This window comes from Daphnia pulicaria, chromosome 6, assembly GCF_021234035.1.
Source record: "Daphnia pulicaria isolate SC F1-1A chromosome 6, SC_F0-13Bv2, whole genome shotgun sequence".
Lineage (NCBI taxonomy): Eukaryota > Metazoa > Arthropoda > Branchiopoda > Diplostraca > Daphniidae > Daphnia > Daphnia pulicaria.
This window is the reverse complement of record NC_060918.1, coordinates 986,192-1,012,763: the sequence shown is the minus strand read 5'-3', so window position 1 is coordinate 1,012,763 and position 26,572 is coordinate 986,192. Positions and strand designations below refer to the sequence as shown.

General features: G+C 43.4%; 3 protein-coding genes and 2 long non-coding RNA genes across 8 annotated transcripts in view; 3 read left to right on the top strand and 2 right to left on the bottom strand.

The window, feature by feature from the left end:
• Positions 1-26,572, top strand: part of LOC124343657 (F-box-like/WD repeat-containing protein TBL1XR1) — a 393,640-nt gene that overhangs the window by 235,726 nt on the left and 131,342 nt on the right. The gene's annotated exons all lie outside the window — the stretch shown is intronic.
• LOC124343580 lies at positions 86-21,776 on the bottom strand. 3 transcript variants are annotated; one of them, XM_046796949.1, is made up of 9 exons: positions 21,598-21,776; positions 17,514-17,639; positions 15,689-16,887; positions 11,913-12,759; positions 8,210-8,572; positions 7,504-7,775; positions 4,132-4,939; positions 3,548-4,055; positions 86-1,443 (listed from the first exon to the last, which is right to left on the bottom strand). In XM_046796949.1, the coding sequence occupies exons 2-8, from the start codon at positions 17,617-17,619 to the stop codon at positions 3,580-3,582; spliced, it is 4,071 nt and encodes a 1,356-aa protein (XP_046652905.1). In that variant the 5' UTR covers positions 17,620-17,639; positions 21,598-21,776; the 3' UTR covers positions 86-1,443; positions 3,548-3,579. The 3 variants fall into 3 exon arrangements, with proteins under 3 accessions (XP_046652905.1, XP_046652907.1, XP_046652904.1); XM_046796951.1 differs by lacking the exon at positions 21,598-21,776 and adding an exon at positions 19,592-20,730 and having other exon boundaries at positions 4,132-4,804; XM_046796948.1 differs by lacking the exon at positions 21,598-21,776 and adding an exon at positions 19,592-20,729.
• Positions 6,619-26,572, bottom strand: part of LOC124343671 (protein cueball-like) — a 28,419-nt gene continuing 8,465 nt past the window's right edge. The window contains exons 7-8 of the mRNA XM_046797094.1: positions 15,096-15,098; positions 6,619-6,632 (exon numbers count right to left, since the gene is read on the bottom strand). The gene's annotated coding sequence lies outside the window, so the exon portion shown is untranslated. The remainder of the gene's footprint in view (positions 6,633-15,095; positions 15,099-26,572) is intronic.
• LOC124343898 lies at positions 10,217-15,799 on the top strand. Its single transcript, XR_006919422.1, has 3 exons — positions 10,217-10,309; positions 10,884-10,968; positions 15,682-15,799. It is a non-coding gene; the product is annotated as an uncharacterized LOC124343898 (long non-coding RNA).
• Positions 20,889-26,231, top strand: LOC124343831. Its single transcript, XR_006919305.1, has 7 exons — positions 20,889-21,085; positions 21,501-21,573; positions 23,287-23,340; positions 23,976-24,976; positions 25,315-25,688; positions 25,753-25,878; positions 25,944-26,231. It is a non-coding gene; the product is annotated as an uncharacterized LOC124343831 (long non-coding RNA).

Genomic DNA, 26,572 nt, shown 5'->3' with positions numbered 1-26,572 from the left:
GAGGAAGAAGGTTTTTTGAAAAAAAACAAATTCTCCTGGGTAATAAAGGGGAAAACAAAAAACAATTTAACTTTTTTTTTTTCGATTTTCTTTTTTTAAAATCAATTAATAAAATCAGAAAGGAGGAAATCTACAATGATTGAGCGCTGCACGGTATTCCGTCGGACGTGTACACACTGAGAAACAAACAAACAAATCCGTCGAGCTATTTTATCCTTTTTTTTTAAATAATAATTACAAAAATTCAAACGGCATTTTTTTTTTAATTCATTAAGGAGAAACGAAGAAACAAATTTGATATTGAAATAGAATTACAAAGAGAGAGAGAGAGAAGAATAAGGAGGGCGGGGGGGATTGTATACATAACAGCTCATGTTAAATAAAAACAAAACAAAAAGTGCGAGCTCCGGTATAAATAATTGACGTACAATTTTTCTCTCTCCAACCAACCACACACACACACACACACGTTTTTCTTTTATTTAAAAAAAGACAATCTATAATAATATATTTATATATATTTTTCATGTGTGTGTGTGGAGGAAGGAAATTCCTAGGAAATATATCAAACAAAGATGGAGAAGAAGAAAGGGAAATATATATATAAAAGTCACATCTAATCAACTAGAGAGCTTCTTCTTTTTTAAGACAAGAGATAGATAAACCTCACACATCACTATTACAGTTGTTGTTGGGGGGGAGTAGAGAGAACTTGTATGATACACGAAATACCAAACTGTCGATATTATCCAACATGATATTATAAAACTTTCCTCCGGCAGAAGAAAGAAGAACCATTTTTGTGTGTGACGTCATAATATCGAAGCTCTGAGCGGGTTGAGAAATATTTCTACAAATCTTTTTTTTTTTGGTTTTGTTTTTTCAATTTTTAAAACATTTTTGGGTGGACACACACACACAATGATTTAGATAGTATAAGAAACGGGAGAGAGAATAAAATGAACTATTAGACGATGAACGTCGAAATTTGTTTTTGATGCCATTTTTCTGGAATGAAAATCCCCCGCCTCGTTAATTATAGAATAATATCCAACACTTTTCCACTATACATAATAATAACAGACATTGGAGAATTCCATAATACACACACACACGTACATAACATTTTATTGGTATTGCTTCGGCGAAAATGGGAGAAGAAACACAAAAAACTTGTCACGTTTCGTTTTTTTGCGCATTGTTACGCAAGAGAGATAGACGCGGGACAGCACAATAGACGATAATATGTGTGTGTGTGTGGTAGAATAGCTTGCGTGTGTGTGATTGTCATTTTCCTCCTTTTTGTTATTCGTTTCCTTTGAAGTTCTGGGGGGGGGGGAGTTTGAACGGGCCGCCTTTCGGCCAATTTCTTCTCTCGATTCGTTACCGATTTGAGCGTTTCCTTTTTCTTCCAAACTTCGGCTACTTTCAGTGTGTGTCAATCTGCAAAGAGACAAAACGCGTGAAAATGATTCAAAAAAGACAATGGCGGGAAAATAACAAAACATTGGAATTGTTTGGCACCGGTGAAATGGAAAGGGCCCATCTTGTTGTTTGGTTGTCCAACCACACTCGAAAGCCTTTCTTCTTTATTTGCCAGTTGTGTGTGTGTACACACATACCCTCGGCCATTCGAGTGGTGGCCAAGTGGGTGGCGTGCAACAGCACACCCACCCACCACCATCGGTCGCATTGAAAACGTGTATCGACTAACTGTCACGCCGTTAGGAGACTTTCTCTATGGCGTCGCTCTATATGCCCCCAGTGTGTGTATACAGTCTCCTTTTTTTTTTGGGAGCCAGACGTCTCCTAACGGGCTCCTAACGGCTTCTTTTTCCTTTCGCTATACGGCGCAACAATTCCCGGCACACACAGAGAGAAAAAAAAACAAACGTCTCTCCATCCTTCCCTCCCCGGCTCCTTGTTGTATTATAAAGGAGCTAGACCATAGGGGCGCTTTGGCTCCTTATGCTGCCCCATCCATCGCAGCCCATCAACCGCGCGTCAGACACACACGAACCAACAAAAAAAAAGGAGCAAACAGAAAAAAAAAGCAGCGGCTCCTATCCATTCAGGCACGTGCTTTATATACTCTGCACAAGTTTTCCAAGCTTCACTCCCGCGGGTGAATCAATACCCCCACCCAACCCACCAGCTGCTATGGCAACGACAAGTAAGGAGCCGGTTGGGAGGCGTTTTTTTTCTGCTTCGGGATACTACATGGAAGGAGAGCAGAGTTGAATGTATATATGTACATATCAAATATTTATTTCTCTTTATTTCTTTTTATTCTAGCGCTGGGGGGCAATTTTTGTGAGCTGGACTAAAAGGAAAAAAGAAAACAAAAATCATGGTTGCATGCACATTCGTTTTTTTTTTAGCTTCTTGTTGTATTGACCATTGCGACACGCACTTGACGTCAATCCGTGACGTCTATTACGTATTTCAAGAAAAAAGAATAAGGAGCTTTATTATATGCACAAGTATTTCTCTCTCTCTCTAGATCTTTCTGGCGAGATCGAGAGCGAGAACGTGACTTTATTCTATGTGGGGGGGAATTCGCCTATTTCAAATATCGCGCCCTTTTTTTTAAAAAAAAGGAGAAATCTTTTTAAATGGCTCCTAGTCAATAATTGCACGAACAAAAAAATAAAAATAAATATCCGCCTTCATTATTTCCTGTTGTTTGTCAATAGGGGGGGTCCTGGGCGCAGGATCGATTGTACCCTGCTCATAATGTACCTCATCACGGACACGTAATAGGAGCTCATAAGTCATTTGGGTGAAGGAGTAGGAGGAGGAGGAGAATTTCACGAATCTATTTCACTTGTGTGTCCCTAAGAAAATGGATGGGAATCTTCTCCTCTTTACTCCGCCCCCCCTAAAGGCGGGGGGGGGGGACCCTGGATTGTGTCCCATTCAATCAACATCCAGCACACGCAGCCAGTGGCTGGCTCCTGTCAATGTGATCGAACGACGTTCGCTCCTGAACTAAGGCGCCTTGGCTTCAATTCCAAACTTTTTTCTTTCTTATTTGATCCAACGACGAAGACGACGTCGATCGATCCGATCGATTGCCAAATTAGAGTCGCCTTTAAAGTTTCCCTCTTCCTATTGCAGCAAAGACCCAAATGAGACTCTCATCCGCACTAGTTTGAAGAGGGGAGGAGGTTGGTAGAGGACAGACACACACGTAATATCGTCCCGCGTTCGCAGAGTTTCCCCAGTGCCAAGGAGCCGAATAATAAGAGAAGCCCAAGATTTCATTTTTTTTTTGGAAGGAAGGATATTGCCGGATGAGAACCTCATCAGCGGTACTATGGAGTCGATCCGCTTTTGATGTAAAACTCCCATCGGAGCAAATTGCTGGAACCGACCAAGGAAGGAGCCGCCGGAAAGAAACTTTTTTTTTTCTTTTTCTTACAGATTGGAATTAATGAGGACGATGTATCCGTTGATTGCCACTCTTCCGGACGGGAGAAAATTCCGGAATTTCTTAGCGGAAGGGGAAACAAATTAAAATTTGAATTTTATTTTTTTTTCTCACCTCCGTTCCTCTGTCGGCCCTCAAGGGATTTTTCACGTGGCGGATGGATGACCTCCTCCGGCTGGAGCGGATGTGATGGCCTCGTCGGTCGGCGAGTAGTCGGCAAACGGCCAATCTTCCAGCGCGCACGACGTCGTCATGTTCGTTCCCCCGCCCATGTTGATGCTGATGTGACCACCGATGCTATCCGGCGTACCAGACGGCCTGGAAGGCTTCCGGCCCGTCTTGTTACCTCCCAGCAATCCGTCCGTCATCCTTGCCCGGCTACTCCGCTGAGCCACAACGGGAGAAAACGGCTCCGAGCCGCTCTCCGACGCCGTGGCACCGCCTCTCTCATCCATCCCTCCACCGCCGATCAACTTCTCCATTTCCGTGTCCGTGTGATCCGACAGGGCGCCGGCCGACGTCGAACCCACAGAAGTTGATCCACCTCCTCCACCTCCCGTCGTATCACTCGAACGTTTCAGAATGGATTTCTTCCGGTCGGGACTGGCGCGTCCCCGATTGTCTGGAAATGTTTTTCCCCCAAAGAAAAATTTCAATTCCGGATAAATGTGGATGAAAAAATATTTTTGTTTCTTTACCTGCACTTTGGAGACTGTGGAATCGATAGTTGAGGAAACGGGTGGCCGAGGCGATGCCTTTGCCCGTCAGGAAGGAAGGTTTGCCTCCGCTGCTGCCGCCGGAACTGGTCGACTTTTGGCGGAACTTTTTATTGACCGAACTGACGAGTCCTCCTCCTCCGCCGGATTTGCCGGCGGAAGTTTCCTTGTTCTTGGAAGAAGAAGTTGACGATGAGACCATCGGGATTTTGGCCGGACTGCGGTAACACGACGAGGAATCCTCGTCGTCCGAGCTGAAAGCTTCTTTGAATCTCGGACGCGGTTTGTTGCTGCTGGACGGCTGTTTGACGGGTGAGTCGTCGTCCGGCTGCTCGTTGATTTGCTGGTAAAGTAAACTGGAAGTCTCGTCAACCGTCCCGTAATGTTGTTGTTGTTGTTGTTGCTGTTGTTTGCCCATCTCTAGCGGTTTGACGTACAGCTCGGAAGTGTCCCGCTCGGCCGGACCTGTTCCGCTCTGTGGCGACCAGCCGGCCAGGTCGGTGATGCTGGGAAAAGGATTGCAGCTGGCCCAGGTGTCTGAGCTGTCAAAACTGGCCAAATCGGTGGGTCTGGCCCGTCTCTGCGACCTGGCCGGCGATGATTTGTTGCTGGTGGCTCCTGTTGTTGGCTGTTGTTGTTGTTGCTGTCCCAACGGCTGCATTTCGATCAAGGTTGTAGCCGGCCCAGCCGCCATCATATTGATCATAGCAGCAGTCGAGCAAGTAGAAGAAGAAGAATAGGGCTGGAGCTTTCTCAATCCCGGTAGCGACTCTACAAACTCATTCAAATCCTACACGAAAAATCCAATCAAAACCGAACCGAACCAAATATCAAAATAAATCAAATCAAACGACAAAAAAATGAATAACAAATGAAAAAGAACCGAATCAAATCGTAGAGTGTGTACCAAATCAAATCTTGTACATATATCGTACGTAAAGAGAGAGATATATATATACTCTTGTACCAGTAATAATAATAAATATGATACGGAATAGCTTCAACACAGAGAGAAAAAGCCGAAAAAGTTTGTTTTGAAAATAAAAAGGAACGGAAAAATAAACTTTCCAGTGTATGTGTGTTTGGGAAGAGATATTTATATGGCCTGTGGGGAATGTGTGTGTATATAGTAGAGAGACTCGAGGGCTGAGATGTATAGGAGAGAGAGAGAGAGCTATATCGTATCGTGTGAAAGATTGCGGCTATAGGGACTGTTGGGGCGCTAGAGGGACCATCATTTGTTTGTTTCATTCTAGCTCTCCCTTTTGGGTCTTATATGTATTAGGCCATTAAATCTGCGTTATAGACGGCCGTGAGTCGAATTCGAACCGAGGGGGCGGTCAACTGCCAAAATCACGGCAATCAACAATGGCAATGCCGTGATGGATTATTTGGAGGAGGTCAAAATTTTGGCGACAAATTTCACATGCGGTGAAGGTGGAAATAATAATAAAAAAAGACACTGAAAGCGGTTGGTCGTCATGGCAACGGAATAATAGCCGAGCAGCAGCAGCCCAAATAAAAATTGCTATTTTTCTTTCTTCTTTGGGGACTGTCGGGGGAAACCCTTTTTTTTTATTGTTATTAGAGACCTAGAGACCTTTAGTCGGTTTCTCATCATCGTCGAGTTAATTGAATTTGACGTTGGCGACGGGCGACTGTATACAACCCACCCCATCAACCCATAGATGTGGTGGTGGCCAACCCAATTCGTCGTCAATGTAATAGAGCTAGGCAGCAGCAGCAGCAGCAAGGCTGTAAAAACTTGTTTTCCTTTTGTCTTCTTTTAATTGATTTATGATTAAATTAAATCATTATTAGGGGTGATCGCTATATTGCTCCTCGAGGGGTCAACGATTCCCACCAACACAACGAAAAAGTAAAATTATGCGTGATGGCTAATCTATTCAAATTCTAATAATATTTCGATAGGGGAATTCTAAAAGACTATTTTTTGATGGGGATTCTATTAACTATTGGAATGAATTTAATGCACATTTTTGTAGTTACCTATTTGTTGTTTTTCTAGATAATTCTTTTGGGGGGAGGTCCGTTAAAGTTGAATTTGAATTTTTGGTTTAAAATTTGGGATCAGACGGTCTGATATGTTCGTTGAAGTCAATAATTGTGTGCTGGTGAATTGTTTTTAAATCGTGTCGTTTTTGTGTGCGTTTTAACTTGTGGCCTAATTTCACGGTAAGTTTTTCTTATAAATCACTGACGACCGGTTGAGCCCTCTGGGTTTGATTCACTTGGGCGCCCTGTAGACACACAATATCATTCAAGTTAAAATTTCAAATATAAAATTGTTCATGATGTGGTTAATTCAAATGGTCTAGACTAGATGATCTAAGGCCTGTATCAAGGGAACACTAGAAGGTGAGTAAGAGGATAATTCTGCGCTATATAACAAGGAAAGAGAGAAAAAGGGGGATGCGATTGTCGGATTAAAGGGTCGCTAAAGGTCAGACGTCGTTTACAGCCTCTCAGTCTATCAAAGGTTAGGCTATGTAATGGCAATAAAGCGATCGATCTGCCAGCCACACCCATCAGCCGAGATTAGTGTGGGGAGGAAAAAAAGAAAGTAAAGGTCAGTCATCCGCCTTATTAGTTTGTGTCATAGCGCACCACTGTAATAATAATAATCGGGTAATGAATGAGTTTGCATTCGGGGTGGTCTAATTAGAGATTCTAGATCATATAGGCCTATGAGGGTTATTAGTAAATTCACATCATTCGCCGGAATGATTATTATTTGAAAAATAAAAAATTCCATGCGTTTAAATGTCACTTCTATTGATCGTTTTTCCATCGATTCCGGATTGCGAATCGTGTTGTGGGTCCCTCGGGATGGCGGCGGGTGGGGGGGTAATAGAGTGCATGGGGTCTGAGTATAATATGGCGCCTGGAAAGAAAGAAATTCCCCTGGACATGGCTCCAACCAACGAAAAGTGTCACAAAAGGCGCATGCAAGAGTCGTGGTGGTGCCAGTAGTTGAGCACATATAGCGACTAGATGATAGTAGGATGAAAATCCGTCTAGACTATATTATATGTCCACTACAGTATGATTTACGTAATAAGACTTTGGTTTGACGTGCATCACGGCGTGTACAGAGCTGCCGCTCAAAATCAAATGGACATGCGAGATTCTCATTGGCCTCTATCACATTCCCAAAAAAATAAAAATAAATCCAGTCAAATAAAATAAGCTTTTTTGTTTTAAATCTTTTAACTTCTAAATAAACTAATAAAAATAAATGTGTAATAATAGTACACCAATGACCTCTGTACTATCTAGAAACAAATCAGGTTGCGGATGAAAGAAAGAAAAAGAAGAAATTTTTGGTTTTACCGGCGAGTGATGGAATGCGGATGTGGAAGATGTTGTTGCCGCTAGGGCGGCCACTGCAGCAGTAGCGGTGGAGTTATTATTACTACTACTACTCGAATTACCAGGAGGAGGCCCACCACCACCTCCTGCACGGGTAGTAGTCGAACCACCGTGATTGTTGTCCACCCGACGCGGTGGCCGGTGAGGCGACATGACGGGAGTGGCGGCCGAATTCACAGCCGGAGGCTGATCGTTGAACGATAACAACCTCTTTCTCGAACACGGCGAATCACCTAAATCAATCATTTTTATTCGAGTCAATCAAAAATTTAAAAAAAAAAAGAATAAAAGAAAAAAATTGGGCCAACTGGGCGGGAAATTCTCCCGCGTTCAAATAAAAATAATGAAAAACGTTTAGCGCTGACAACGTCAAAAATCGGAAGAATGGAAAGAATGCTGATCAAACACACACACACACACAAGTGTTTCCCACCCTCTTTTGAATTCGATTGCGGCTGCACAGTCCCGCGTTCACTCCCGAGCGAGTCCATTATTCGGGTGAGGCGAACAATGACTCATCATCGTTCGTTTCGTTTCCTACCCGACCCCACACACACAAAAGAGAAGTTTCTCTCCGCTCCAGAAACCCACCCACCCACCACCCATTATCGCCCGTATTGTTAGATAGGCCGGCCCAGCCCGGCAAAGTGTAAATCTACTGTTGTACCTAAATCCACCAAGTTATTGGGCGTGGTGGGCTGCTGTTGTTGTTGGGACGAAGGAGCTGGCGGTGGCGGTTGTTGTTGGGCAATGCCGCTGACGTTGGTGGCTGGACTGGACGTGAGTAGGGCCGTGACGGCGGCGATGGAGATGGCGCCGGTCGTGGCCGAGTTTCGACGCTGCCCGACGGGAGCGTTGAACGGCACCAGCCGGTTGGTGGTGGTGGCGGCGGCGGTTGACGTCCCGTGATGTTGTTGCGGATGCAACATCATACTGTGGTCGTGATTCTTGTAGCAACCGGTGCCCGTGTGTCCAACCGGCCCACTCTCACCGCCCATGCTGTTCCCGTCCGTCTGCGACATGTTGTGACCTAAAGGGAATTCCAATCACAAATCACGACAGACGACACACAACAACAACAACAAACTGGAAAAAGTTCAAAGGGAATGAGGGGAAACGAAATTTCACGGATGATTGAAATTTCCCGCGCCGAACCAACATGCCCTAGCCTGGGGGTATTCCTCTTGTTTGGATGTCGTCACGACGAGTGAGTAGAGAACGACAACACATTTACAAACACTTTGGTGGATTGAAATTTCAAACGGGGCAACTGAGGTGAATTTTGTTTAAAAAAAAAGATGTGGCGCAACTAATTGAATTCCGTTGCCTAAGGGGTGAGCATATAATGTGACGTCATAATAATGCTTAATCTTTACTGCACGATAGTAAAAAAAGACCCTGGAAAATTAATGGCCAGTAACTGCGTATTTGTGTAAGGGAGTGGATGGCCTGCAAGTGAAAATTCAATTAACTTGAACGACAAAAAAAAATAATTAATAATCTTTATATTCCGTCATGTCTCGTATTTACTGGGCCGGAAGAAAGTTGGCGGCTGACATGCGGGGACGGACACCAGCAGCAACAAAGACGATGGAATTTCATAATTGGCGAGACCAGACTGAGATGATTAAATTCTTAATGTGAAAAATGATAATGAGGAATTGAATTTTCTTAATTATCTCTGGTTGGTAATTCTTTGCCAATGACTAGAACGGACTATAGTAGAATAAGAATTATAGAATAAGATATCTTCCGGAAAACTTTGGACAGCAGAAACTGATGGAATCGGGGCGACGGTGCCTGACTGACTGGATTATGTGTCTACCCCCATTCGGCCATGATGATGAAACGATTCCGGATGTTGAACCACCGGATCTACAGTCCAACGCTTTACGTAAAAGTTAGCCAACCTACTTAACTTTAACTTTCCTTTTTACTTGATTTTAGTCTAACCATTTTTTCACTATCATGAATTCATTTCCAGTAAAGTCAAATGAGAGCTAGACAAAATCACTCAATACACTTACACATACAACGAGATAGGGTAAAACTTAACTGAAAATTGGTCGTAATTATCCACCGGTTCATCATGGCGGTCGGGAGTGAAAAAGGCGCGAAAAAGGAACACCGTGAGATAACAACCTCCTCCATCGAAGAACCAAACTAACAATGAGGGGATTCGATCGGAGCTGAGTTGCCAACAATGATGACATTTAATTTTAATTTTTGTAAAATGAATTCCACAAATATTTTTAAAATAAAATACTTTAATCTACTGACTATAATTTTATTATTTTGATTTAATGATAAAAACTTTTAAAAACAATTCAATTCCTCGTGGTCTTTGACAACGTGGAAAAGGAGGGGTGAGTACAGTTCGAATAAAAAATGGTGGGAAATGTCAACTGCCAATCACAGACGTCGAATGTGAAATTTTCTCACCCTTCCCCCGTTCGGCCGTTCCCACGTGTTCAACGCCAACGCTGCATTAAATTTTACAAGTATTCTCAATTCAATCGGAATTGTGGAAAAATGGTCAGTAAATCGTGGAATTTTATTTCAAAATTTCTACTTGGTATCTTTTAAAATTAAATTTTATATTTAATCATTGTCGAAAATTGCAACAAAGCTCCAGTCGAATCAAATCTCATTGTTAGTTTAGTTCGTCGATGGAGGAGGTTCCATTTTTTCGAGCTTCTATTTCGCGCCATTTTTCATTCCCGACCGCGTTGATTGACGAGTGGATATTTGTTTATCACAATTTTCCGTAAGTTTTCCATTTCTATTATTTGTGCATAGCTATTAAGTATTAAATGACACATAACTGTAAGTCGTATCTATGAAATCTTGTGCTGTAGCTGTATATCTTTTATCGATTGAGGCCAGCAGACTTTTCCTTTTTATTATGGCCTGTATATCTAATACAGCCGTCGTGTGTACAGTAATAAGAAAGTCTCTTTTTTCTTGTAAATAATAATAGAATAACATTATACTAACGACTCGGAAGGGGGGGGGGAATAAGAGAATAACACACACGAATCTACTAGGCTGCATCAGCTGCTTGAGCGCATGTTACACAATTGAGAGAGACTGTTGGCCTCTTTCGGAGCGTGAAAGGAGCGAGTCAATATAAATCCCGACATCTGCAAGAGACACACAATAAGCTTAAAGGCAACCAGCAGCTCCTATATATGCTATATGCACACTATAGAGTCAGCTCCTCTTTTTGTGTCTTGTGTACTCTGGCGGATATCATCAAAAAGGGTCTTGTAGGTTAGGTGTGTACATATTGGTGCGTGTATATATATTCTGCTACATGGATGCTTTCTTTTATATTACAGGATTTTGGCTGCCGAGGACAACATTTATGATGGTGGAGTCTGCTCTTGAAACTGCCCCACCCCTCTCTCTCTCAAAACACAAAAGGTAGAGCCACTTATTGTTTGAGTCCGCAGGAAAATTGATTCTGGTCGAATCGATTTTTCTCTTTTTTTTGTTTTATAACGATTTCTGATATTTTAAAACAAACGAAAAATAATGAACATTGGGAACGTTATTCGTGATGGTTGGAAAGTTATGTTTATAGCCAAGTCATTAAGATGTTGTCAACTGCTTTAGATAGTTGCATAACTTGAAGACGTCGTAATGATGTGCGTTGATGATGCCATCAATATCTCTCTCGTCTGTCGAAAAGGAAAATGGCGGGATTTTCAAATTCAAAATGGCCGATGGGGGAGAAAAAGTATAGTGTGCACAATTCAGTTGAGCTCGCGTGTGTATATGTAAGATGCTGGCTGCCTGCTCGCCCTTGTTCCTCATCTATTCCTATATTGATCGCGCACGAAAACACACGCACACACACACACACTCCCGGCGGTAAATGGCCCCCGCAGGCGAAAAAACAAAACAAAAAAAATATGTAAATGGTACTAAAATATTTATACGTGTAAAACTAAAACAAACTTTTAATCAAGTTATTCAAAGTAAAATAGAAAAGAAAAACTTGTCGAGTTTAAAAATTGATTTTTCCGAGTCGAAATTTAACGCAGCACTTTTTAACGATTTTATTTTTTTTTCGTATTTTTTCTTTATTTAAAAAAAAAAATAAATAAATAAAAATTTTCCGCCATTTTTTATTGATCCATTTTTAAGAATTCCCGGGCAAACGACACGCGCCGAGATTGCCTATATTTCTCCGCCCAGCTTTTATAGAGAGATCCTCGTTCTGTATATTTTTCTTCCGTCAAAAGGGCAAAGGGTAATAGGAGTTCTCCTTATCGATCGCCGGAAGAGAAAAATTCCGCGCATCCGCATTTGAAAAAATTCCGGAAAAACGGGAAATAAGCGTAGGGGGGGTTGTTATTATATACCTGTATCGACGATGACGTCGATGATGTCCATACTCTTGGCGAAGGCGTCCCTGAGGTTGACGTGATGGAAGGAGACGATGCTGCCCTCCCTCTTTGCCCGCTCTAGGGCCTCTTTGCGCTTCAGGGCCTTCTCCCTCCGCATTTGATTCTTGTAAAACTCTGTGAAATTGTTGACGACGATGGGGATAGGCAAGGCAATGACCAGTACTCCGCAAATGCAGCAGACGCTTCCGATAACCTTCCCTAAGGGTGTGACCGGATAGATATCACCGTAGCCGACGGTCGTCATGGTGATTCCGGCCCACCAGAAGGTTTCTGGAATGCTGGTGTACTTGGAACCGGGCTCGTCTTTCTCGGCGAAATAGCACAGCGACGAGAAAATGAGGACGCCCATGGCCAGGAAGAGCATCAACAGGCCCAGCTCCTTGTAGGAATTGCGCAGGGTGAAGCCGAGACTCTGCAGGCCGGTCGAGTGGCGGGCCAGTTTGAGGATGCGCAGGATCCGCATGATGCGGAAGATTTGAACCACCCGCCGCACGTCCTGGAACTGGTCGGAATTGTTTTTCGTCTCGATCAGCAGCAGCGATATGAAGTAGGGCAGAATGGCCAGCAAGTCGATCACGTTCAGGGCTCCTTTGAAGAATTTCCACTTGCTGGGCGAGGCGGCAAAGCGCAGCAGGTACTCGGCCGTGAACCACGTGATGCAGACGGCCTCCACCGTCGCCAGACTCGGGTTGTCCATCGTCGTTCCCTCCGTTTCGCCCTCCTCTTGCAGCGACGGCAAAGTGTTGAGCGTCAGGGCCACCGTCGACAGGATTATAAACAGGATCGAAATCACGGCCACGACCTGCGCGATTCGGACCAATTTTTTTTGTTTTCTCGTTTTTTCCTTTTTCGTTCGACATTTTTCAACCATCGGCTAATTGTATGTGGTTGATTTGCGGTTTGTTTGTTGTATCCGAGGTATTAATTTTCTGATTTTTAAAGGCCAGTACAGTTTTTCAAATTTCGCGGGGAATAGAAATAATTTGGTTTTTTGACATCGAAACGAATCCAATGGAGAAAAATCGTCACAAAAGATAAAAAACAAAGTTTTGCTGTCGATATGGCCAAAACAGGGGTAATTTTTGTTTTAATAAAGCGGTGGTAGTTTAAGTCGGTAATAATCGTGAAAAATGTTAAAAAGACGAATAATAAGAAAAAAATGGGAAAGTTTTGTTTGTTTGTGGTTAGTTGAAATTATGTACAAAACGTTTTTGGATTCGGAAAAATAGATAATTCGTTCAGCATTCATCACTACCTAAAGTAATAATTTGAAATTTGTAAAATATGAGAAAAATTCCCGCATCAACATGCAAAATTCGAAATAATTTTCTTTTTCTTTTGTTATGGCGTCGTATTGAGTGGTCCTCTCGTGTCCCGACTAGATAAATATAATTCTTAATTGATATCATACCATAAAAAAAAAATCGATGCGAGTAAAAAAAAAAAAAAATTTAAATTGGGTGAAATAATTTCAAACTATCGAAATTTCCCGCCGTGAAAAATTATATACACTACCTTAAGTTGAAACTCTTTGGCCGATTTTTTTATTTTGATAATGACAATTGTTGATGGAAAAAATTTTGAATCAAAGAGAAATGTAAGAAAAGGGTGAAAGAAGTTGTTTTCCATTCATTCAACATGCTCCGTGCTCTTCAATCAAAATTATTTATACAGGGGTGGAAAGTCAGTCCAGAAAGGATTATTTATATCGTGCAAAACATGCCAATCAAATCATTCCCGAGCTGCACACTCGTGTGCAATCAAGTGTAACGATGCAAAGCCATTATGCGAATAATGTTCGTTTTATTTGATGGGTGGGGTTGGGATTTTTCTCCATTCATTCCTCGAAATGTTTTATTTTCCTTTTTTCGTTTGTCATAGTCAAACGATAATCATCATCATTTATTTGTGATGATGTTGGCGGGAGCTCAGTAAGTGTTTCGATCACTTTGCGCGATAGGTAATCGAAAAATGTTGGCGTCTAAAAATGTTTAGAAAAGAAATACACAGGGACAGTCTCAAAGCGTATAGAGCTTTTTGATATAGTGAAGATTTCCGTGTCTTTTATGTTCGTTTTTTAATTGATTTTTATTTTTATCCAGTCCAGGTAAATTTTGTTTTTTTTTTCGTGAGTCACTCATTTCGTTCGAAGCCGTGTGTGTGGTAGGGGGGGGGATGATTCACAACTGCGCTACATCACCGGTAAACAAAGCCTTTTTTTTTTTTTAAACCACACAAAAGTTCCCGCGGAACTCAAACTAGTTAATAAAAAAAAAAGGCTTTTTTTTACAATTTTTATTTGTTTGAGTAACAAATAAAAATTAGCCAACCAGGTGCAATTGTAGCGCAGTCGTTGGCCTCTTGCGAGGTCTTATTGGTTTGCCAGCCAGCTCGCGTGATGATGCATTCATACGGAAAGCACTGTCGTTGCCTTTGCCCATCCGATATTTTTTTTTTTTTGTATTTTTTTGGAAAATGTTTTTTGTTTTTTGGATTTTTGTTTGTCCATGCGTCCCAACATTTAAGAAAAGAAACTCTCGACAACATCGTCCAATTATACCAGACGTATAGAGAGGAGAGATAGAGAGAGATAGAATGAAAGAGATAAAGTATAAGAAGGATGAAGAGAAGGAATTAATTGTTTTTTCCATTTTTGGGGGGACGAAGCCAAAAATAATCAAATTAGTTTTTTTAATACTTTTTTTTGGTTCCCACACCGACACACAGAGAAAACAACCAAAAAACAGATTGAAAAAAAAATATGACACCATCGTCGTTATCACAGACTGTTTTTCTTGTTTAAAAATCAATTCCCCTAATTAACCAAAATATTGAGCACACATCTATGTGAATATAATACCAAAAACTGATTGTCTGTCAGTCCGTTTAGAATTTTTAAAAAATAGATCTAAGAAAACTATCATCTCTGAAAAATTACCAAACTGAAACAGAAACATCCAAAAAATTCTGATCTTTTTTTTCACTTTCCTAAATTCTAAATCAAATAACAACAACTGGCTATTCGATGTATACGTAGTCTGACAAAATCCAAATATACATATGTACAAGTCTAACCAAAAAATAAAAGAAATATTGTGCGGATGCGGGATTAGATTTATAGGACCGCAGAGAGAGCACAGCCTCGCACCCACAGCAAAGAGAACCAAAATGACGCAACATTTTTATTATTCAAATATTCCGCCGTCTGCTAGTGTCCTACTGCTACTACAACTATACTTTTTTGTTCCCCCCCCCCCCCATACAGATGATCAATGGCTCTCCAAAGTCCAACCAACCGACTGTCTGTGTCTCCAACAAGTCCATGTAATAATAATAATCTCTTTTTACTTTCTTTCTTGATACTATTTCAAAATCTAGAGTCTCTGCACGGTTTCGAATCCTTGTAGTATGTACTATATATTTCCTCGCCGAGGTTTAGTAGATCCCAGCGTCTGGCCAAAAGTCCCTGGGCGCCAGAGAAGGATATTTGATTGGATCACGTTCGTCGTGATTGCCTTTAGGCCACTATTAGATATGCTGTCTATGTCCTATTCACAATGACATGATTAGTCCCCCCCCAACTCGGTCGCCTCCTTTGCGTGAATAACGAGGGTGGCCCCCATTAACTCGTTAAATCATTCCTGGACATGCACTGTACTAGATCCCGCCATCCGCCATTTTTCTAATTTCTAATTTGATCTATTTAAAAATTTAAAAATTTCAGGACTCACCCTGGCGGGGAAAGAGGACGTTGGTTTTTCCAGGAGATCCCACAACAATTTCTGGTAATGGGCGCAAAATCCTTCGCCGAATTCCTCCTCGTCTCTCTGCTTGAGACTCTCTGCCTCCTTGCGCATCTCTTCGTGGACGTGCTCCTTGCGCTGGTGGTACTTGTGCTGGCAGCAGGATTCCAGGTAGAGCTCGTCGATGCCCCAGTATTCCAGGTCGTCGGAGAAGGCGATGACGCACATCTCTTCCACCAGGTGGAGTTTGCCCGTCCGGTAAAAGTTGAGGATGGACGAAAAGGAGCGCGGATGGCGGTCGAAAAAGTACTCGTTGTCCACCAGCGAGTAGTCGTCGCACAGTTCCACAATGGCCTCGTGACTGTTGCAGTCGCGCAGGCGGCCCAGTCGCGTGTGCGGAAGACGCTCCAGCGTCCGCCAGAGGACCTCGTGCCGGACGCCACCCACGTTGATGCTGACGCGGCGGTTGAGCGCTTTGCTCCGCATGATCATGAACGGCTCCGGCGGAAGGGAAGTCATTGAATGAGAGTGATACTGGTGCAGCGGTGCTCCTGGATGGCCAGCACCGGCCGCTCCGCCGCCACCGCCGCCGCCTGGTGACGACATCATTTGGATCCGCATTCCGGCCATGAGCCGCTGCTCCTCCTCGTCGTCTTGATCGCCGTCCGTATCACTTCCGGAGAGCAAGCCAACCCTTCCGGCGGCGCTGTGGGCGTCGGCGGCCGACGAAGCCCTTCCCGCCCGTCTGATGGCGCTCGACATGTTGGGCGTGCTGACGGCCATGACGACACTGCTATTGTTGTTGGCCAACGGTTGTTGTTGTTGCTGCCCATCCAGCGGATGGTGACTCCGTTCGGAGCGCTGCGATCGGCGACTCCACGACGAGCGCCTCTCGGGAACGGAAGATCTGGGACCTGCTGCCGGGTGCTGGCCACTGCCACTGCTACCGGCCAGCCATTGTTTCTTCTTGCTGGGCGACTTGCTGCTGCTGCTGCCACTTTTGGCGGCCTTGTTGGCCGCTTGATGATGATGGAGCGGATCAATCTTGGACGGGACCAGAACTGCCACCGTCGGAGTCGTCGTCGTGGGCGTCGTCGGAGCCACGACGACGGGCGTCACTGGGTTGGCCGTGTTGGCTCCCGCTGGCAACGGTACAAAGTTTGTCGACGTCATTTTGGCCGGGCCGCCTTATTATTAAAATAAAGGTAATTCAATTTAAATTTGAATTTTATTGAGATAACATTTAAGCGGGAAATTTGAAAAATAATCATTCAAAATAGACATACTGGATTTATTTGTCCGTTTTGACGGATCAATGCCCTGCGGGATCGATACCGTTGGCCATAAATCGACATATTGCCCCGTGTCCAGTCGAAGGGGCGGGGATGATGAGCATTTCCGGCTTTTCTCTTACTACATTTCCCACTGGATGAAACTACATACAGAGGTCACCCCCCTCCACCCATTCACATTCATCATTAACGATCCTTTTCCCCTTAAATCAATCATTCACATCATCCACTATACTAACCACACGACCCAGCAGAAAACAAACATCACGGACTCTATCGTTCGTCTCCATTAAAAAAAAGCCTCCGGCTCCTGATGGATATGAGTAAAGGGGGGAGGTCTCTCTTTTGGGCGGTAGGATCGATGGAGAATTCAATTACATGCCATCAGCTCTCTCTCCCATTTCGAAAAAATTTTCCCCGCCATATAATTCACGAGCGTCTGTTGTGGTCAGGTAAGGGAGGGGGGGGGGGGGGTGACTATCGAATTATTTCAAAGAGGGGGGGGGCTTGTGTACACGTACCTTGAGTGGCTGTGGTCTTTGGTGAAGGAGGCGTAGAGCCGGGCAAATAAGTCGAAATGGATGCAATGGCCGTCGCGTTGTTGTTGCCCAACTTATTGTCGCTCATTCCTCGATCAGACTGGCAATCTGCAAAAGAAAGAATAAAGTCAAAAATTTTTCCTTTTGTGTTGGACAAAGGAGAAGAACCGCAGCCGATTCAATTGAGCAATCGATCTGGCCATCACACAGACGTCCAGTCTCTCTATATCTTTTGTGTTGTGTATAGAGAGGCTATCAAGATTGTGTGTCCACTCTTGCCATAGATTGTATTAGTAGATGGTTCCAGCTCTCCATCTCTAAGATGGAAACTTTTCCCTTTGTTTTCTGTGATCAGAGATGGGATATACACACACACAGTGGCAAACATATAGCACCCCCCCACATACAGTTTCCTTCCTTCTGGCTGCAGGGTATTATATAAGGTACATATCAAAAGAACTATATAGTGTGTAGGAGAGAGAGAGCCCTTGCTGAGACACTCGCTAGTGTACACACACACACACACTGGGTGTAGAGTAGATATCTAAAAAGCCCAGCGAGAGCGGGGCGCTTTTATTGATCTGCTGCAGCGCCAGCCACAGCTGCTGCACAGCCACTGTGTGTGTGTGTTTAAATAGGGGGGGCCCTATAGATGTTTTGTTTTCTCTCTTTTGATATTATGTAAAATTACATGGGTGGGGGGAGGAAAGCGATCGGAAAGAATGTCAACAAGAGATGGTGAGCTCTTAAGTAGGTACGTATTATTGAGAGAGAAGAATCAAAAGCTCTCAGGATTGAGGATTTTGTGGCGGTGGTGGAGCCTGTTGCCATTGAATCCACCCTCGCACATTTTTATTTCGGTTGAGACCCATCAGGTTTCCCCGCAGGTAAATGGCCGACTCTAATTCAATCAAAGCTCGTGTATGATTTTTCAGACTGTGGGAGTTTAAGTCATTTTGTGATGTCATCAACTGACAATTTAATAGCGAATCCTTGTGGTTTTGTCGATCCGACTAGGAAACTGGGATAATTATCTTTCATATTTAAGGAGCTCGTATGTGTAGGTTTTGTTTTCCAGCGTATCAGACATTAGGAGCAGCTCCCGTTCATGGACTGTCGCTGCTGGCACCCTAACGGACTGGATGCCGGGAAACTGCCGGGCTATAGTGCACACACGCAAAGGGCGCTCTTGCATACAGCTCGGGCTCACACAGAGAGACGGGAGAGAGTCGTCGCTTTTCTGAGACGATCAATACACCAGCAGCAAACACGTTGCCTAGGAGCTATCGAGGTAGATATATATACTAGACACACACACACACGCACTAACACACACACAAAAGCTCCTGACTGCTGCTGGCTCCAGGGTTGTTCCCCCTGCTGGCGCCATTACATCGGCCAGATTCTTTTTTTTTCATTTGAGTTCAAAATTCAATTGGACAAATCATTTTTGAGATTATGATTCACGCTGATCGATATTGGACAATAACTGCGGACGCCGTTGTGATATCAAAACGACGTGGACGATATCATCAATTGTTTTCTCTTTTTATTCTTGTAGAATTGATTGGGGGCCCAAGCGAAAATTCCGGTGGGGGGTTTTTTGGCGGATATGTGTGGACTGGGGGCTGTTGGATATATAGTCTCTCTTTCTATGCCCGGGCCGAGTCGTAGGGCACGCGATAATACCTGGAGACGCCATCACATCCAACTGGTGTCGAGGGAATTGGCGCTGCTGCCGTCGTCTCATGGCGTCGAGCCAGCGCCAGCCAGCCAGCAGAGAGAGAGCAACACATTTTTCCCCTTTTTAAGATTCTCTTTTCTTTTTCGTAGATAGAGATATATATGAAAGGCGGCGGGATATGAAGCAACAGCGTTTGTCGGGATAATAACGAACGGACCGTGATGATGGAAAACGAACCGTGCGGAATATCGTTAGACCCGCTGGGTTGTATGTGTTTTGCGGGACGATAAACCAGACATTTCTTATTTTTGTTTCTTTTTGTTTTTACCAGATGGAGCGACAAGGTGAAAAGAAAAGAAAGAAAAGACAAATTTACTATAATTGAAGTTCAGCATTCGTCGATGGGTGATCAAAGCGCTGGACCAAGAGCTGGATCAGCGACAACACGTTAGTGGGTAAGCCCGACACTCTACCATCACCACTTCTACCACTACTACTATTGACGCTGGACATGAATTCAATCAAAGATGACGATGACACTATCGATGATGGCCAGCAGCAGCAGGGCGGCATTATCAATTCCATTTGTTTTCTCTTTCACTTTGATTGCATTTCAGGAGAGTCGGGGGCCGGGGGGGAGGGAGGATTAGGATCTTAATTATCTTTAGACACACTCTCTAGAGCACACACACACACTGGCAGCAGCACTATTAGGAGCCAAAAAGGAGACTATATAACACACAGAGCAAAGAGAGAAGAAAGTGTTTGTTCACTGAGACGACACAAATCGCGTCTAATGGCGACGACGACACGCACCAACTACCGCATTCTCGCGACGACACTCGGCGCCAGGCCCCCACGTCTTTTTTTTTTCCTATTTTATTGCGACGACATAATGATTATTCGACAATCTCCACGCACACGCACAGACCTTCCCTTTTTTTTAAAAAAATTCCGGCCGGAATTTCACGAAATTCTGCAAATGATTGATCAATCAAAATAGTCGAGTGAACAAACACAGAGCAGAGTAGTTTAGTCTAATGAACCTTCCGGATGACTGAAAGGTGGAATTAAAAATAAAATAAATTTAATTTGATTTCCGGATGAGATTAGAGGAGCGGTGAAATGGATTCGGGAGAGAGAGAGTTCAATTTTGAGCTCGTTCAACAACGACAACCCACCCGCAACTGGATATTTCACTGGGCAATCGTCATCTTTGTGTGTGTGTGTCTTTGCGTAGGATTTTCCTTTAGTCGTAGTGTGTGTTCCATGCGCTGCTGGGCTGCCCGGATGAGAACCTCCGACGTCTGTCCGCCTCTCTCCGCCCCATTCGCCGGCCCGTTCGTTATTGGTTGGAGAGTATCCCGAGCGCAGGCGCTCGTTGCGAAAAAATAATAAAAAAAGGAGAGTTTGCCTTCCTCCCGCTCTTCATCCACTTCAGCTCTGCTCTGTTATGTGGTGGTTCTTTTTCTAAGAAGAAGAAGAAGAAAAAAAGGAGCGAGAAATTGATCATTTTCCCATTCAAAACAGACGGTGCTGCCATCTGTTATTAAGTCAACACATGCTGATTGGCTCGATTAATCTTAAAAAAAGAAAGGGATTTCGAACGAGATTAGAATGTAGATTGATTAACGGGCAAGTTGAAACTGACTCTCGAGTGTGTGTGTGTGTGTGTTCAAAGGGTGACTGATTTAGACTTAACTGGCGTTTAGCCAAAATCTTGTCAACCCGAAAAGTTGACATGAAATTCCGATGTGAAGCGCTGCCGCTGCCAACCTTCCAAAGCAGACGAAATAATTTAAGAAAGAATCACAAGTGTTTTCTTTTTGTTTCTTTCGTCGTTTCATCAGCTTATTATTAATATTCAGAGGTAAATTATGTCTCGGGATTTTTTAAAATTGAATGTTAACGGTTGAAGAATTGTGTACAAAAAATTGAAATGTTTACCATGATGAGAAAAACCTGAAAGTAGGTTTTTGTACTGCATAAGCTCTCTGTCCACAAGGTTGCTCACGATTTTCCTACCCTGCTCAACCTTGCAGTCTTAAATTAGCGGTTGGTTCTTGTTTTTTTTTTCTTTCTCGGCCAAAGACAGAAGGGGTTCTTGCCTAAACACTCATTGCCCCCATTTGGTTTGTATCCATCTCAGTAGGACCTAACCCGTTTACTGTGGGCAGCCAGCCCCATAATGAACTCGATTGTTTGTTTCTGTGTGGTGGCGTCAATCCTTGCTGTGAAATCTCAGATTCTAAACAACCACATCTTTTGTTTTCCCCCGTTTTCAGGGCTTGAAGCCGTCCATCAATTGAAACCCTCATTTTCAACCCTTGGAAAGGACTAAACATGGTTCGTGGACTTGTAAGTTGCATTTTGTTTACTCACTTGACCCAGATGCAGAATAACCACAGATGCTCTATTCCGGTACTTCATCACTAACAATAAAACACCATTTTTCTCACTATAGAAAATTTCAACTAAACTTTTTTAGTATGTGTGTGTGTGTGTGGGTGGTAGGGATTTTTCAAACTTTATTTTTTATTATTCGATTGTCTGAAAGGCTTGTGGGTCTTGTATATACGAACCGGTGCGTCCTTTCATCCCATTTCCACTATGCGCGATGTTGAATATTTGTCCGGAACCTCTTCACTTTCGGCCTCTTTTCCCTCGCCTGTTTTTTCTTGTTTTTCTTGTCCCCTTCTTCTTTCCCGGTTCTTAAAAAATTTTTATTTTTATTTTTATTTTTTTCAATCTTATTTTATTTGGTGTGTGTGTGCTTCTCTAGTATAGTCGGTCTGGAACGTCACATACCGCGCTGTTTTAAAAATAGCCACATCGAGGACCGAGTGTGAGAGATTTTCAAGAGGTTTTTTCAAACTATAGACGCCGGGGTGGTGGTGGTGGTGGTGGGGCTGACACACGCACGAAAGTCGTGTCTGCACGGTGCGACGCCATCTCTTGTGAATGTATATTTCTCGCCCGTCCCTATAACACCGCGAGAGTCACTTATATTTCTTTCATCTCGACTCTCTTACGTCTACACCACCACCTCTTCCTTTCTCGGGTTTTTATTATATATTCCAATCTCCTCTCCGGCTACTTTCAATTCAGTTTGACTCTCGCCATCTCCTCCTCCTCCTTCTTTCTATTTGTCCAATTCAATTGAATTTTCATTTTCTTGTTGCTGCTGCTGTTGTTGACATTCGATTCGATTTCCCCCTTTTTTTTTCCAACACTGGGGGCTTGTGGGATCGTCTTTCTTCCGCGTTCCCGTACGTAGCTGCTGCTGCTCTTGTTTTCCGTGTTATATGCAGCTGTATAACTGACAGTGTCAAAGTGATAACAAACAAGAAAACCCCACAGGGGGGGAAACTTGCTCAAAACTAAACCTCTCGAGCCGCGTCGTTTCGAGTTGCTTTCTTTGCATTTTCTTCCTGGAGATTGTGAAGAATAAAAAAGGAAGGATCTCTCGACGTCCGACCGATAGGAGTAACACACAAGTGTCAGCTGCTCCCTGTGTCTGTGTGTGTGTGTGTGTGTTTTCGTTAGGGCAGTGCCGAAACGACTCGAGTTTGTGTGTGTGTGTTTGTTACATCACCAATCGAGTTGATCGCGGACGAGTGCAGTTCTCTTCATCAGATTAGGAGTGGAGAGAGGGGAAATGAACAACATCTTCACGTTCACGGTAGCTGGACATTGAAGAAGAAATCGATTGCGTCCATCCATTCAGGAACACTCTCATTCAGTTCTATATACACGTCGCTCTCTCAGTCTCTCTCGTTGCTGATTGGATCGGATCATGACGATCCTGGCAGCTGTTTATAACCTGGCCCTGATCCTCTTTATCGCCTTACATTTGGCAGTAGGTGGCGCAGTAAGGGACACACCAAACCCGATCGCATCCTCCTTTTTTCTTTCCTCCACCCTACCCCGTGTGCCTTATATTTATCTTCCACATATTCCTTGAGCACCCTAATAATAAATCATTAGATACCAAGCTGTAAAACAATTTCGTTTTTAAAATTAACCATCAACATCGTTTTAATTTGTTTTATTTTATTTGTTTCTTTACAGTTGACGTTCGGCGTTGGAATCTACGCCGGAATCTACCTCAGTCAAAACTACCAGGTATGTCTGGTTTTAACACTATTAGGTATGCGTACATATACGCACCAGACACAAAAGCATTTATGTGAGTCGGATGGATGGATGGAGAAGAAGAAGAACAAACTTGGTTTATCTCTTCCCGGTGGCATTCCAGTGTCACTAGACCGGAACCTCCCCAACTTTGAAATTGTTTTGAGTGTATTGTTGTTCCGGCCAGTCCGTGCAGGACGGGCATTTTTTTCCAGTCAGAGATAAAAACAAGGGCCGCCAACTGTAACGTAAAACAATAATAATATTCAATGAATCTGGGCAGGAGATCATTCCAAAAGAAAAAATGGAAGAGAAAGAAGAGATCTTTCTCCACCATTATACCATTTTCAAACTCGTAGTATATAAGAAATCATGTCGGGAGACTATTTTTAACTGCGCTGACGATGGAGATTGGAAACTGGTAAAGGGAGGAGGGAGGAGTTGGATGGTTTGACCTTAATCATTCCCAAGTGATTTCGACTTGTTTTTTGACTCGTTGCCCAATGTTTTTTTCTCGATGGAGATTCCCGTCAATGGCGGTCGTTCGGCGACGGCAATTTGTTTTCACAAACCCGTGAATAATATCTTCCTCTGTTTCGTGTGTGATTTTTTTTTGTGTGTTTTAGATTCCGAGAGTGGACGAGCCAAAAGTCATGTGGGAGAAGTTCCAGTCGATCATGGAGCAGTACAGGAAACCTCCGCCATCAGGCGACAAATGAAAACTATATATTTCTCTCTCGCTGTATAGTTGTCAACTCCCCGACCGTTTACATCTTTTTTTTCCGTTTTGAAGCCAACTTCCAAAATTGACATGAAACTGTCAGTGCCAGTCTTGTTTTTAGGGAATCTAAAATAATAATACAGAAAATGCCAATTGGAAAAAAAAAGTTGCATTTGAAAATTCCGCCTCTTGGCTGATGACGTAAACAAGACAGTCTTTCCGGGAATCTGTAAAACCTTTACGTGAGTTTTTAAACTACTTTGAAGTGCAAGGTCAATCTCTTTTTGGGCGCGATTAGATATTCATGTCGTATGTTCGATAGTAGATTGGAAACAGCTAATGGGAAAATGGTGGGTGTCTCGTCTCGTGACGCAATTCCTTCCTACGTGTATTCTGTCGTCTTCCGGTGTTCGACAAGATTGGATATCGACTCCCGTGTCCCGTTATTGGTTTACCGTCGTTGCATGTGGGAGGATGTTTTGAATGAGAGTCCAGCGAATGTGTTTTGGGCAAGAATCCTGTCGAGGGGTACACACTCCCGAGTTATATGGGGAATGCAATCATTCACAAAATATTCAAATGCGTCGTCTCTGGGTGATCCTTCGGGCAACCTTTGTGGCATTGTGGGCGATTCTCGTCCACCGTCAAACATCGTCCAATTGCCGATCTTGACATCTGAGGGAGATTGATCTTTTTAAAATTGATTGGATGCCATAAGGTCAACCATTTTTTGATAAAAGTTGAATCGCTAGCTGATGATTGAAGACTTGTGTAGTCGTTCGCGATTTAGTTTTGTAGTTATGAATGAAAAGCGGTTGAGTTGAAATCTTCAAAGAACATTCTTGGCTTTTTAATTTAAAAACGGACATCTGTGCCAATTCCTTCAACCGTCTGACATCCTCAAAGGTTAGTTATGCGTGTTACTACTTTCGTCCCAAGTCTAGCCCAATCAAATGTTTAATTATTAATGCTGAATTATTACTTTCAAGATAAGCCTCGACAAAATTCCCGTTTGTCGTATTAAAGTAATATAATTTTGAACGACCGTTTTCCGTGACTCTTGGTTTTTATATTATCATGTTTTTATTATTATCAGAGATAAAAAGCAAAGCTATATTACTGTTGCCCAATTTTGTGTACGTAGTAATTTGTTCATTTGTAACGCGTTGCTTTATTAGAAAGTCAGTTTAGTTCCGAACGTTTGGTTTCAACCATGCTGAAACTAATTTTCTTCTTATTTTCAGTGAGGCTTCTACAGTTGCTGATTGGCGGATCCTCGGCTGCGTCGTGTCCGCCGTGTCCCCAGAGCGATCCAGCAGTGGCTAAGGAACGGTTAAACAATGATTTTGAAATTAATGGTGCGTTCCCGTGGGTTGATGAGTCCCAGATTGGCGTTCGATGGCAAATCGAAAACAAGACATTACCCTGGGAGTTGGCGAATGTAGCGCCTCAACCGCTCACCGGTAGAAATTATCTAAGAGTCCATCGCGGGCGGTCTTTTTCTTCGTTTGGAGTAGCAATTCTTCGGAGCCAGACCTTTAGACTTCCAGCATGCCAAAATGATTTCTCTTTCTCGTTCTGGATACGCTCCAAATGGCCCCAATTCACCAATCTCGAGGTGATTATTCATCAGAGAAAGATTTCCCATGCGAATTAATAATTTTTTAAAAATATTTCTGTAGTTATACATGTCCAACAATGGAAACGAAAGGCTGCTCATCAGTTTGTACAATTACTCGAGCATTACCAATGGGATTTGGCGATCTCAATCCGTTCTTCTCGAGGGTGAACCAGCTTCTAATGTTTCCGTAAGTCTTGTTACGTTAAGTATTGATATAAAGCTCATTAATTGTTGTTTCACCACTGTGTGCAGTTGGTGTTTTACGCTTATTGCGGCACAGAAAAAGAAGATGCTGTTGCCATCGACGATTTGCGATTTTCGTCTAAACAGTTGACAGTCACATCGCCCTTTTGGACGACAACGTTTAACTCGCCAACTACTAAATCAGCGGGTAAATTTTTGACTGACCCACCAACCGACCCACCAACCGACCAACCAACCGACGAACCAACCGACGAACCAACCGACGAACCAACCGACGAACCAACCGACGAACCAACCGACCACACAACCGACCCACCAACCGACCCACCAACCGACCCACCAACCGACCCACCAACCGACCCAACAATAAACCCAACAACCGACCCAACAACACAAACTACTCCATCGACGACTACAACCGACCCACCAACTGATCCACCAACCGACCAACCAACCGACCACACAACCGACCACACAACCGACCCACCAACCGACCCAACAATCGACCCAACAATCGACCCAACAATCAACCCAACAATCGACCCAACAATCGACCCACCAACCGACCCAACAACCAACCCAACAACACAAACTACTCCATCGACGACTACACCAACGACTACACCAACGACTACAACCAACCGAACAACACAAACTACTCCATCAACGACTACATC

Coding starts and splice junctions, on each gene's coding strand:
- LOC124343580 (XM_046796948.1), bottom strand. Junction 12,760..15,688: donor CGTCCTCTTTCCCCGCCAGG/GTGAGTCCTGAA, acceptor CGAATCGCGCAG/GTCGTGGCCGTGATTTCGAT. Junction 4,056..4,131: donor CCACAGTCTCCAAAGTGCAG/GTAAAGAAACAA, acceptor AAACATTTCCAG/ACAATCGGGGACGCGCCAGT.